At 51.6% G+C, this 13520-nt stretch overlaps 1 protein-coding gene across 1 annotated transcript; it reads left to right on the top strand.

Moving 5' to 3' along the window:
* Window positions 1-5336: 5336 nt before the first annotated feature.
* Window positions 5337-13095, top strand: HDHD5 (haloacid dehalogenase like hydrolase domain containing 5). Its single transcript, XM_036401195.2, has 8 exons — window positions 5337-5417; window positions 5500-5700; window positions 5871-5983; window positions 6764-6857; window positions 7216-7252; window positions 7620-7794; window positions 8099-8287; window positions 8888-13095. Exons 1-8 carry the CDS (start codon window positions 5337-5339, stop codon window positions 9243-9245), a joined length of 1248 nt encoding a protein of 415 aa, XP_036257088.1. The 3' UTR covers window positions 9246-13095.
* The last annotated feature ends 425 nt before the right edge of the window (window positions 13096-13520 follow it).

Raw genomic sequence — 13520 nt, 5'->3', positions numbered from 1 at the left:
CTTCTCAGCATGCTGCAGAGGGCAGCTTGATCTGTAGAGCTAACACAGTGTTAAGCCTGAGTCACCTGGCCAAGACACTCCCCAGGACCCCTGTTCCCCCTTCCCCAAGCCCCACAGCAGCTGCACCCAGCTCAGGGCTGTGTTTTGATACAGAGACCACCTGACAGACAGGATTTGCTCGTGCTGCCTCTCCTCCCACTACAGTTTTGTACCATCTCTGTGGCGGTTACAGCACGGGAAAGTAAAGGAATGACTGGAGGTCATTTAACCTCCTTTTAGCATGATTTTAGGAAGGGAAGTGGGGAGAAGGCTAAATGATCAGCCCATTCTTTTCAAAGAAAGTGAATTCTTTTCAAATAATTGCCTTGTGGAGCACCAGGTGACTCCAGGGTACCGGTGAGGCTCTTTGCCCAAAGTGCTGCTGGTGGGCATGGGAAGAAAGTGCCACCTTGAGAGCTTCAATATCTGAGATGAAAGAGGAGGAGGCAGCCACAAGGGTGGTGGGAGGCTGAGTAGAGCAAACATAGAGGCAAAAGGAGCCTGCTTCAGTCTCCATCCAGACTCAGGAGGAAGGAAAGAGAGTAGAAAATCCATGGAAGTTTCTATTACAGTTACTTCAAGCAGCCATAGCAATACTTAAAGCTTTATGCCTGTTATCTCCCCCATCTGTCACTCCCTGTGGCCTCTTCAGGTTCAATTTGTTTGAATGGGAGGTGGATGGAGCTTTGTTTGCAGCACAAGTGTTCGCTGCAGAGCATCTTATTCTGCCTTTGGGGCAATTTAGAGGATGAAATGTTTGCCTCCTGGTCACTGCCTGCCAGGAAATGGCTGATCCAGCACTAGTGGTTGCTGTCAAAAATCATGCCAATAAAAACAGAGGAGCAAAGTAAGTGGTTGAAAACAGAGATGGGCCTGAGCAAGCAGCTGGATCTATCTGTCATGTGAGCCTCCATCACTGCAGTGGGACTATGCAGGTGCCAGATGCTAAGCAAAGCCCTCTGGCCATAAAACACGGGGCTGCAGATGTTTTTTTCCACCAGCTCCAAATGATCAGCCTGCTTCAGGTTTTCTTCCTATCTAAGTCTCTGAATTAGCCTCTTCACAGGTAGCAGAAGGACATTTCTTTGGTCAGAAACCTGTGGCTCTAATTGGCTCAGTCCTTCATTCCTTTCTTTCCAGGCTCGCAGCAGTTGCAATCACAGCAGGTCTATCAAGTGTTTTCTGTGCACTGAGGGACAGGCAGGTGAAGGGTCTGGCTCTCAATTCTCCTGGTTTGTCATTTTTATCAGGTTGTGTCCTCCCCCTTGGTCATTACAGGATAAGAAAGGCATTTTACTGTATTTTCTCAACCTTTAGCTTGTCCATCATTCCACGAGCAGGCTGCAGCATGGGAAGAGGAGAGATAAACTGTGGGGGGAGGGTTGCTTCAGGCCATTAGAGCCTCTGCAGTAAGGACAGAGATGGAAGGTAGGGCTGCATTCGAGGGGGGTGTGAGAAGGTCAGGAAGAGGGGGGTGATGACAGGGCTGTAAGTCCAGGGAAAACAGAGCTGCAAAGTTTACACAGGCACCCATGGGAGAAGGCTGTGGGCAACTGCCTGTTTTGCTTGTCTTTATAGTGAGCTGTGAAAGGAGATGGGAGACATCCAAGCACGGCATGGACAGGGGAAGAAGAGGGAGTCTCCTGTGGGTGGTGTAAGAAGGGCAGACAGACAGACGATCCCTAGGGGTATTTGGGGTACAGCTGTTACCAGATGTGCCTGCAGAGGACATCACGAGGTCCGTCCATGTACAGCTCACGGAATGGGAAGCTCCAAGCAGACACAGAAAAATTCCCAAAGCTTGAAGGGAAAAAGACACAACGAGCATTCAGCACAGGGATGATGGGCTAAATCCTGCCTGCGGGTGCAGGGAGGGCTGGGGCTCGGCAGGCTCTGCACAGCGCGGGACTTGGCAGCCCTGCCGCTGTCGGTGCCAGGCTCAGCCTGTGCCCGCCCGCTGGCAAAGTCCCCCCGGGTCGGTTTAAAAATAAGCGCTCCAGCCTGTTGGACAGCCTTGCTTGGAAAAATAAACACGGCAGCGCTGGCAGCCCGCAGGGCAAAGCACACGCACACTTTGGGGACACCTCTCCAAGGGCGGATACCCCCAGAGGCCCCCTGGGAGCAGAACAACGGGTTCCCTTCCCTCCCTCCGCGTCCCCACCCGCATCCCCCGTGCCCGGAGCCCCCGAGCCGGGGCGCAGGGAGCGCTGCGGGCCCGCCCGTGCCGTGGAGCAGGAGCGCCGCCCGCAGGGATGCGCCGGGGTAACAACCCGCATCGGGGGGATTAAACCCTCTCCAAAACTCCCACCCCCTTAACCCCAGCCCCAAAACCTCCATCCTCTAAAACCCCATCCCAAAAACCCCCACCTCCATTAACCCCACCGCCAAAAACCCTCACCCCCAAAATCCCCACCCACAAATCCCTCTCCTTCAAAGCCCCCACAACCCCCAACCCCATTAGGCCCAGCCCCCAAAAACCCCACCCCCATTTAGCCCACCCCCAAAAACCCCCAGCCCAAGGAACCCCAACCCAAAAACCCCCACCCGCAAAACCCCCACCCGCAAAATCCCCCTTTCCCAAAAACCCCCACCCCCAAAAGCCTCCACCCACAAAACCCTCACCCCCAAAAACGCCCACCCCAAAAACCCTCTTTCCAAAACCCTCCACCCCCAAAAACCCTCTCTCCAAAAACCCCCACCCCTAAAAACCCCTGCCTCATCCCCCTCTTTCCCCTCCACTGTAACTCCTGGATATTTAATACACTAATTTTTTTTTCTTTTTTTTAGCAATGAAATCTCTGTGATAGGGGACAGGCTGGATGTCTCTCCCAGCTCTTTTTTATGCCTCGGGAACAGGAAGAAAGATGCAAAAGTATCCCTACACTTAAAATAAAAGGGACTGAGAGACCCCCTCAATGCAGTTCAGTCTAGATGCACCGAAACCAGCAAGCAAAACAACCCAACCTGTCTAACTTGTGAGTGGCTGTATCATTAAAAGGCCATAAATCCACGTTAGCAAATACCCTAAGCAGAAATCACAGCAAATCCATCACATTTTCACTCTGCCAGGAGGGACCGCCCTCAGGTGGACGGGTGAGCAGCACTCGAGACAAGGCTCCTGTGTTTGTCATTAATTTCAGAAAGTCTTTGCCTCTCTCTCTGACTATTTTTCACTGACAGCCAGGGAAAGTGAGGGTTGGAGGCCTCTGGTTTGTACATAGCTGGGAAGGCACACTTCAGAATAGCTGTAGTGTGTTGATGGAAGAAAGTTTTAAACCCAGTTCCTCACAGAGCTAAATACTTTCAGTAATGTCTCCAAGGCCAGCATAAATTTTGCCAGAGCAGGATGAGCTGCAAACACTTCTGAGAAATTAAAGTGATCCTGGCAAATTGAGGAAATTACAAAAAATAAACAGTAGGTGATTCAGTTAAGGCAAAAGCACTTAAGGAGGAATAACCATCTGTACAAATGTATATCTCTGAATTGCCACTGCTTTAATAGCTCAGCAAATAGGGCTCTAGGTGTTAAAGTGGGTCAAAAACAAATTAAGGTTGGTGTTCATGGCAATGGAAGCGTAAAAACAAACAATTACAGTGTGTAATTGATGCCTAAAGTCATACGTGTTAAACCTGCCCTGTCGAGGGACTCAGGAGATCCTAAGCCCAGTCAGAAAGCAAACAAACATTGCTTCATCTCCATAGATGTGAAATGAACCTTTTACTTTCCCCACGTTTGGAAAGGCCTCAGCTGAATTCAGCATCAAGATTTCTGTTCCAGGGTGCAGGAAAGAGGGATGCAAGTCTGTCAAAGGGTAAAAAAAGTGACCAGAGTTTTAGAGAACCTTATTTATCTGTAGGAAAAAGGGTTTGCACAGAAAAGGCTGAGCAAAGGCAGGGCAGCAACTTACAGAATTCTTAAAGTTGGAAAAGACCTGCAAGGTCATCAAGTCCAAACTGACTGACCACCAATAGACCTTGTCAACCAGACCACGGCAGTCATTGCCACATCCAGTCATTTCTTGAACACCTCCAGGGATGCTGATTCCACCACCTCCCCGGGCAGTCCGTTCCAATACCTGACCACACTTTCAGTGAAGAAATTCTTCCTGATGTCCAGCCTGGCACACCTTGAGCCTGATGTCCAGCCTGGCACACCTTGTCCTGTTGCTGTTGCCTGGGAGAAGAGCCCGACCCTCATCTCAGGGGGAGGTCAGGGAGTTGTAGAGAGCCATAATGTCTCTCCTGAGCTTCTCTTCTAGCCCCAGCTCCCTCAGCTACTCCTCATAGAACCCCAGACCCTTCACCTTCACTGCCCTTCTCTGGACTTGCTCCACACCTGAATTTCTTGTAGGGAGGAGCCCAGGCCTGGACACAGCACTCGAGGCGGGACATGCCCAGTGCCAAGCACACGGGGACGATCCCTGTGCCCGTGGGCTGGCCGAGGTGCCAGGCTGCGGTGCCATTCCCGGGCACGCAGATGGCAGGCAGGGCGAGCAGTCACCAGTCCGACTGAGGCCAGGCCGCGCCCGGGCCCACGCCTCCGTCATCACGGAGCAGCTCCGGAGCACTTCCCTCACAGACCGAGAGCCTCCCGTTCTTTGACTTTGTGAAGGGCTGAGATAAACCCACTGTGACTGCACTGTAGGGCTCAAAGCCTTTGGCTCCCTCCTGCCCAAATCTCTACCTACAAGAAAATATCTAATTCTCCATGGCACACCAAGCACATTCTCATCACATAGTAGACCCTAGCCCCTGACCTATCCTAGGAGCAGCCGCTGCTCTCCTAACCACCTCAGGACTAACAATACGATTCCACTACAACTCCCCTCGACTCCTTATTCTAGGCCTACTCTCCACTGTTCTCATGTTCCAATGATGGTGTGACATTGTACAAGAAAGCACATCCCAAGGCCACCGTACTCCCACTGTACGAAAAGGACTACGCTAGGAATAGCCTTATTCATCACATCAGAAGCCTTCTTCTTTCTAGCATGGCTCGCCGGGGATTCTGCACGCCTCTAGCGTGGCAGGGCTGCTTGTGGCCAGCGCACTCCCTTTCCCGGTGGGTCCCGCTGCTTCCAACACCCGCTCCTCTCTCCAGCTCTCACCGAACCCGCTTTGCCCCGAACCAGGGGTAGAGCCCTTCCCTGGCAGCACCATTGCCCGCAGCCGCGTGTGGGCAGCCCGGCAGGGCTCCGGCCGCTCCCCGCGGGCCGGCAGCGGCGGCGTGCCCGGGCCGCAGGGGCGGACGGGAGCTGTAGTCCGGGCGCGGCGGGAGCCCGAGGCGGCCGGGGAGGATGGCGCTGCGCGGCTCGCTGCGGGCCGGCCGGGCGCTGCTGCGCGCCCCGGGGCCGCCCGCCCGCGGGCTCTGCGGCCGGGTGCGTGCGCGGAGGGGCGCGGGGCGGGCGCGGGGCGGGCGGGGAGGCTCCCGGCTGACCGTGCCCTCCGCTCGCCTTGCAGCCGCCGGCCTTCGGGTTCCTGTTCGATGTGGACGGCGTGCTGGTGCGGGGCAGCCAGCCCGTGCCCGCCGCCCGCCGCGCCTTCCAGAGGCTGGCGGACGGCGGCGGGCGGCTGCGGGTGCCCGTGGTGTTCCTGACCAACGCCGGGAACTGCCTGCGTTCGGACAAGGCCCGAGAGCTGTCCCAGGCGCTGGGGCTGCAGGTAACGCTGACGGGGCGGCGGGAGGGAGCCCGAGCGATCCCGGCAGGGCAGCACCGCCAGTGCCCGGCCTGGCCGCGGCCCAGGGGCTGCAGAGGGGCAGCTCCAGAACCGCCGGGAGAAGGGGACAGGTCCTACCTGCGGGTCCCAGCCGGGCTCCCTCCGTCCCGCAGGTGTCTCCGGAGCAGGTGATCCTGTCCCACAGCCCCCTGCAGCTCTTCAGCCAGTTCCACCAGAGGTACATGCTGGTGGCCGGGCAGGGGCCCGTGCAGGAGAACGCCCACAAGTATCCTTTGTGCCTGGTGGTGCTCTGTGTGCCCTGCTAAGGCTGCTGCTCCTGCCCCAGCCCCAGCCCTGGCACGCTCTTGCTCAGCTTCTGAAGCACAAGGAGACACAAAGGTCACCGGGCTTACCTTATGGGGCAGCGTCCTTATGGACAGGCTCAGGTGCTGTTGATGTCCATGGTGGTCACTGCCTGGCCCACCTGTTTGGTGTTTGGCTTCTCACGCTCATGACTTCTGCTGTGATTGCTGTTCTCTTGATGGGATGTGAGCATGAGGACTCCGTCAGCTTTAGGTGTCTCATTTTTGAGATAAAAGTTGTGCTCCTCCCGTTCTTCCATGGCAAAACCCATTAAAGGTCACTCCCAACTGTCCCATGGATGAGGTTTTCCCCAGAATCTGACAGCAGTTGAAGGAACTGAAATATGATGGGGCTTTGAGCAGTCTGCTCCTCCTGTGGATGGCTGAAGCCAAGATGCCCAGGTGAAAAGCATGTGTGGTACTTGATTTAGCCCATTTCATACTCCTCTCGTGCAGATGATCTTTCCCTACTGTGATTTTTTAGCATTTGAATGCTTTAAGAGTTTGATTGTACAATGTAATTAACGGAAGGTGTTTTTGTCTGGCTGAAAGCTTATACTTTACCACACTGCTCTGTTACTAGGACTTGCATTCCTTAATCCTGCAGATGCTTCTGCAAGTAACTTACAGAAAAACTGTCACTTAAAAAAAAACCAAAACCAAACAAGCCAGTCTCCACAACATTCCTTGATGGTCTGAACTAGCCTGGGGTTCAAGCACGTGGTCACCATAGAGGCCCTGAGGAAGGCGTATCCCCTGTTGGACATGGTGGACCTGAGCCGCAGGCCGAAAGAGCTGGTAATTTCCTGAAGCATCAGCAGAAGGGGTGATCTGGGGCAGGGTGGTCACAGCACACAGCAAAGGGACAGGGCAGCTGTCACTGAGGTCCCTCAGCAGGAGCCTGGCACTGGCACTGAGCAGGCAGCCCCTCTGCTCTTCCCAGTGTTGGCTCCTGCAGGAAGGGCAGTGACTCTCCCCTCCCTGTCTCTGCCCTCCATTGCTGTTCCTTGCAGTGAGGGGTAAGATGGTTTGGTTGGCATCTCCAGCTCTGAGACAGGAGTACAAGATCTGTGAAATCCCATCTGGGATGAGGGAGGCGGAAAATATTAGCATTAGGTTTTGCATTACTAATCCAGCCTTCCTTTTTTTCTGGCAGCCTCCTCCTCCCCCCACTGGCTTCCCCACTATAGAAGGTAAGCAGAGGCCTGTGTTTACATATGAGCAGCAAGCAGAGCTAAGAGCAAGGCAGGCCAGCTGGGCTGGGAGCTAATGATGTGCTGTCAGCTCACTGCTGTCCATGGGCAGCACATGCAGAGGGCACAGCCAGGAGGCAGCCTCACTGCTGGGAAAAGCTGGATCAAAGCAACTTTTCCCTGTGCCGTGTGCCAGTATCTGGAACCAGAGGTGCACATGGTGCAGAGATGTGCAGACTGGAGCCCTGGCACCAGCCACGTTCCACTGGTAGCTGTACCTACCAGGGCAGCCCAGCACAGGAGGGGTTTTGTTAGCAGGTGGCTTTTGGATGCTGTGAGTTTCCAAACAGCTCTCAAAATCTTGCAGGGGTGATTCTGTTTGGCGAGCCAGTGAGGTGGGAGACGAGCCTGCAACTCATTGCTGATGTACTCCTGAGCAATGGGAACCCTGGGGCAGAGCTGCAGGATGTGCCATACCCTCATCTGCCTATCCTGGCCTGCAACATGGACCTCCTGTGGATGGCTGAAGCCAAGATGCCCAGGTGAAAAGCACGTGTGGGATTTGGTTTAGCCCATTTCACACGCCTCTCGTGCAGATGATCTTTTCCTACTGTGTTTTTTTAGCATTTGAATGTTTTAAGAGCTTGATTGTACAATGTAATTAGCAGCAGAAACATGAAAGCTGTATGAGAAATAAAGACTAAAACCTGGAGAGCAGCAAAAGCCAGACCACTGTCTGTGGAGGGGCGTGTGGGCACCATATCCACAACAGGCAATAACCAAGGAGTGCTTGCTGCCTCAGTGCAAGCAATGCTGGCAATGCTGATGACCTCCTTTCTGGGGCAGGTTTGGCCATGGCACTTTCCTTCTCTGCTTGGAGAGCATCTACAAGAAGGTGACAGGCAAGGAGCTGAAGTATGAGGCCCTGATTGGCAAACCCAGCCCCATCACCTACCGCTATGCCCAGTACCTGATCCAGCAGCAGGCAGAGAAGCAGGGCTGGAAGGCTCCCATCCGACGCCTCTATGCAGTTGGGTAAGAGATTTTTTTCCTGCTGGTTTCCTTAGGGAGTTGCAAACTGACTGCTCTTTAGCGGTGGTGGGGTTTTGTTGGTTGTTTGGGTTTTTTTTCTGACTTTCTTCCATTTTTTTTCCTCTCTGGATATTTCTAAAGTTAATACCAAAATTCCAATGGTATTTCTGGAGCCTCGCATCCTGGAACAGAGGCTTGCTGGCTTTTTGTATCCTACACAGCAAAGCTGTGGACTAGAGGATGCAGAGTGCACAAAGAGTGACTCAAAGAAGACAAAACTAAGAGACCCAGATGTAGCACTGTTAGCTCAGTTTGGCCAAACACTTTGGGCAAATAATCCAGGGATATGATCCAGTCATGGCTGAAACTGCTCTGGGTGCTTGGGATGTGCTGTGTCCCCTTTGAAAGGTGCACATGTCCTGAGCAGGGCTCATTGGCCTACTCCAGCTGCTCCTCTTGATGTTAGCAACTATCTCCCACCCCTTCCTCCTTCAGTGCTGTCTCAATCTCAGTCCCCCAGACCCAGAGGGCTTGTTTATCATTTCTGAGCCCATTCTCATGGGCTTGTTTCTCCTTTCTGTTTCACGCTGTGACCTTATCCAGGGATAACCCCATGTCTGACGTCTATGGGGCAAACCTCTACAACAACTACCTCAAGTCAGCTCAGCAGAACCAGGCCCAGGCTGGGCTGAGGAGGAGCCCACAGGCAGCCAGTGCCCAGGCTGAGTTTTCCCTGGAGCTGAGGAATGACTGCAACAACTCAGTGGAGAGCTGTGAGTCCATCCTGGTCTGCACTGGGGTGTACCGCCCCGACGGCGCCGCTCCCAAGGAAACAGAGGAGACAGTGTTCCATGGACACCGGGACTTCTGCTTCGACCCCAGCCTGCTGCAGGCATCCCACATAGTGCAGGATGTGGATGAGGCTGTGCAACTTGCTTTTAAGAAAGAAAACTGGAGCTAGGGGTTCAGACAGGTGTGCCTCAAGATCTGCTGTAAGGGGTTTTATGTACCGGAAAGAGGGCAAGAACGGGGAGGGACCTGGGGTGATTTTCTAATCTAGCTAATGTTTAAGAAAACTCCCTGTTGCAGCACTAAAAGCCCCTTAATTTTTTTAATACTCGTCTGCCCACAGAAAGTCTGCCCACAGACTTACAACTGTGACTGCACATTGCTGCCAGCCATAATTGAGCCATAATGGAAACAGGGTATAAGGAGTAGGCTTGTCCCAGCAATCCCAGTTTTGTTCAGCTCCCACAGCTCATTCTTTTCCACACTTTGAGTGCAAAGATCAGGGGAGCCCACCCTCCTCTTTGTGGGGTGTTTGAGGGCAAAGCTCTTCCCCACACAAGGAGCCAGCATCAGCCATTTGTAGAATGTGCTGTTTGTCCAGGCTGTGACTCGAGCACACCAAAAGCTGGGCTGTGATGGCTCCATGCCAAGAGAAGGCTTTAAGTCTTAACATTCTCCTCGTGAAGAGTAAGTGCCTACAGACTTTAACAAATTCTCTTTGCCTGGGGATTTGCCACTGCATCACTGTCAGCCTGAAACAAAGTTCTGTTTTGCAGTCATCTGGCAGCTGTGGAGAGGCAGAGCCCCTCAAAGGAAGCTTCAGTAGCCAGAGCAACTTGCTGCAGGGCTGAGGTGAAAGTTATATTGTTCCCTCCCCCCTATTTAGCATTCTGTGAACACCCCTGCCTTTTCACATCCCACCAGGGAGCCAGCAGCCTGTGCTCAGCAGCAGAGGAAACCACCACAGAGTTTGAATTGGCAGAGTTGTCTTTGCCCAGAACTCAGTGCTGCAGCAAGAGGCTTTTTTGGCACCCACTCTGATCCCAACTGTTGCAGGGAACATCCACCTGCTCCAGCTGGCACAGCTTCCAAGAGGGGCCCTTCTTTGGAACAAGGGCCAAACAAAAAGAGTCGCAGTCCACCTTTGCTCCTTCCTTGCATGCAAAGATTCAAAGAGAAGATCAATCAGGCCAGGATGGTACCAGAGCCCCAGATCCCCAGGCCTGATCTTTTAGAATACAAATGTCTGTGTCTTCCAGTTCTTTTGTTCCTCTCATCCCTCATGTGGTTTGCAGCTCAGGGATACCTCATACAGTCTGACCTCTGGTCCCTCCTCTTTCTTTAACATGCAGGTAGAGTCCCCCTAACATGAATCAGCAGCTGGGACTTGCCTGCCCAGGAACATTTCCCCAACACCATGCACCTTCTATTGCCTCTGTTCTCCTAGCTCTCCTATCCAGAGAAAGATAAGACTTGTGTCTCCATAGACATTCCAAAGAAAATAAGCAAAGTTTGCATGAGAAATTAATGTGGAAGATTGGGCTTAGCAAGGAGTGTCTTAATTCCAGAGGAGCACTGTGATTTTAGAAGCACAAATCAGCCTGTGTATATGAGGAAATGCCTTGGAGCCAACACAACTGACTTGATTTTCCTAATTACACTCAGCTCACACCACACTGAGGTATCAGAAATGGGTCTGCTCTGCCTCTTCTTTCCTCCTTCCTGCTTTTCCAGGCAGCTCCATACACAGGGTGCAAACATGTTCTGCACAGAAGTTTGAGTTCTTGATTCAAGTCTCAGCATCCATGTGCACTGAGATTCTGCTCCAGCTGCTCTCCATCCTCTCAATACCCATCTGTCTTCTTAGGAAGGTCATTGCAGCCTAGGCTCAATTCTTAAGTTGTGCCAGGCTCTGTGTGTGAGGCAGATCAGGTGCTCTTTCAGTTATCCAGGCAAAAGAGTTCCTTCTCTGTTTCTCTATCCTTCCCTTCCTGAATAGGAGCAGAAAAACACCTCTTTGCATGTGTTTCCCTCAGTGAAATCCACAATGGGAAGCAGTTTCTTCCGCTCTTACCATTACTTGGGGTAAGACAAGAATTGCTTGGCTGCTTCTAAAAGCAGCTGTAATGGGAGGAACACAGATTTGAATCCTTTTCCTTTCACTGCAGAGAGAAGGAAATTACCATTTCATCTCGTTGCACAAAATAAGGGCTTGTCTCCAGTTCCCAGAAGAGCAGGCACAGGGAAGGACTTGGGATATAACACAGGAAGGTCCTTTAGCTCAGCACCTCTCCAGAGTCACAGCTGTACTGTGCACCCAGCCTGCAAGGCCTGAAACTGGAGCCTAAACCCCATTTACTCACAGGGTGGCTCCAGTGTCCCTCAGCCTCCCTTTCCAGGGGTGCCATCCACTGCAGAAAGAGGAACACTCCCTTTCCTTGCAGTGCTTGCTGACTTGGGTGCTGACTTTCCTGGCATTCCTGGGAATGGTGCTCATAGCCAGACCTCAGGGAGGTGTTTGCTGGCAGGAAGAAGGAGCCACACCTCCAGCGTGGTGAGTGCTGACTGCAGAAATGCTGAGGTCTGTCCATCTGCAGCCAGCCCTTTGTTCCTTGCTGGAAGTGTGGTGCCAGTTGCTCAGAGAAAAGGTGCTGCTGAACCACTGTGCCCTGAGGGCTGTGGCACCTCTTCCAAGGAAGGAAGAGGTTTGCCTTTGCACAGAGAGGGAGCCAGGCATCTCCATCGTTGGAATAGCAGCAGAGGTGAGCTGACTGATGTGAATCTGCTTCAGATTCCAAATCTGCTTTTAGCTCTGGATCAGTTTAGGTTTTTTTTCCCACCAGTCTTAAAAATGTGTAGGAGGAACTTCAGTGATAAGGAATTTTAAAAAAATGCTTTGCTTGCGAGTTGAAATTGAACAGAAGGGAGGAGAAGGAATCTAGAAATATCTTGTACCCTTTGCCTGATTCATACCAAGTAAGGTTGCATAAAAAACTCTGCTTTGCTGCTCTCTGCACTAATTAGCCAGATAGGCTGCCCTTGGTCTGAGCAATGCAAAGACCTTTCCCCTCTTCCCCTTCTTGGCTCCTTGAAACAGTGCACTTTGTCCAAGTCCCTGCCTGGGAATTGCATGGACCCACTGGATGGAGTAGGAAGTCTGGCTTCTCCAGCTGCTGTTGGACACTGGCTTGATTCTGAAAGGTTTCTGTTAATGGCATTGCTTGGCAGGTCTCCTCTGTTCCATGAGTTGTGCTAGAGTGTTGTACAGGCTTGTAACTTATGTCCAGTTCATTTATGGACATCTCTTATTGCCAGAATTCAGTGAAATCCTTTTTCCTTGGAACTGCAGCTCCCTGGAATTAGCTTCCAGCGTGGCTGGAAGGAAACTCTTCCTTTGTCTCATGTATTGCTCAGATGAGGTGTCTCCAAAGCAGTATTTCTGTTCTTTGCAGCTGTCATCCTTCTGTGCAGATTGTGCAAGGGACCAAGCAGGAGAGGGGACTTCACTGCTGATCCAGTACCTTAAGATTTACATGGTGCACTGCCCTGTACAGCAAGCAGGGCAAAGACCTGATCCTAGCAACTCCATCTTCCAAAGATGAACAGGTTTTAGTCAAGCCAGAAGGGAGCTTGCAACTGAGGCTAGCAGGAAGGAACCAAGGGATAGACCTTGTTCTGGATCTGAAACCAAGAGCTTTTTTGGCATGCAATAACATGGTGGCCAGAGAAGTCAATTCCTTTCTTCCACAGGACACATGCAGCTGCTAACCTGGCATTCAGGGCATCAGATAACACTGCTGTCCCCTTCCTTCCAGTCCTTACCCTGCCATGTCTTTCCCCCTCCAGGAAATGGTAATGTTTCAGATTGTGTCATGTGCACTGTAGAAGAGTGATTATATATCATTCAGAGAAATCACAAACTGTGATTATTTTAGATTTCATATTAATTTCAATGCAGTTACAGAGTTGCTGCTTTGTTCAACCACATATGTAAAATAATAAAATATGTTTTCTTTGAGATTGATTTTAACTTCCTGTGTGTACATTTAATGGGTATTATCCTGCTCTCTTTCTAATCTTTGCCCTAGAAGATTATTGGGGCAAATTATGTTTACTTTTTCTTGTTTTTCTCCCTGTTCTTCAAGATATTACCAGATTTTCTTGAGGGAACCACCCTGAAAGTTACCCCTTCAGCAATTAACTGGCAAACTTTCAGACTAGAACCAAAAGCTTCCCCTGATTTCAACAGAAAATTCAAAATCCTGCTAGGTGAAACCATCATCTTTAATAATCTAGAAACAGCCAATATAAAAACTTGCATTGTTTTTTATATTTTATCAGAAAGTTTCCCATCTACAAAGTTCACAGCTCACAGGAGGCACATTAGACAGCAAAACAAGTGCGAGGCAGATCCTGAGAACTTGGTGTTGAAAGCAACAATCATAAA

The sequence above is a fragment of the Molothrus ater genome, chromosome 5 (genome assembly GCF_012460135.2).
Source record: "Molothrus ater isolate BHLD 08-10-18 breed brown headed cowbird chromosome 5, BPBGC_Mater_1.1, whole genome shotgun sequence".
Lineage (NCBI taxonomy): Eukaryota > Metazoa > Chordata > Aves > Passeriformes > Icteridae > Molothrus > Molothrus ater.
Note: the sequence above shows the minus strand (reverse complement) of the source record. Positions and strands in the feature narration are given on the sequence as shown.

Bases quoted from the DNA above. Each gene is read 5' to 3' on its own strand.
- HDHD5 (XM_036401195.2), top strand. From the start codon at position 5,337: ATGGCGCTGCGCGGCTCGCTGCGGGCCGGCCGGGCGCTGCTGCGCGCC. The intron at 6,858-7,215 runs GTAATTTCCTGA...TTTTTCTGGCAG, and splicing joins GCCGCAGGCCGAAAGAGCTG to CCTCCTCCTCCCCCCACTGG. The intron at 7,253-7,619 runs GTAAGCAGAGGC...AAAATCTTGCAG, and splicing joins TGGCTTCCCCACTATAGAAG to GGGTGATTCTGTTTGGCGAG.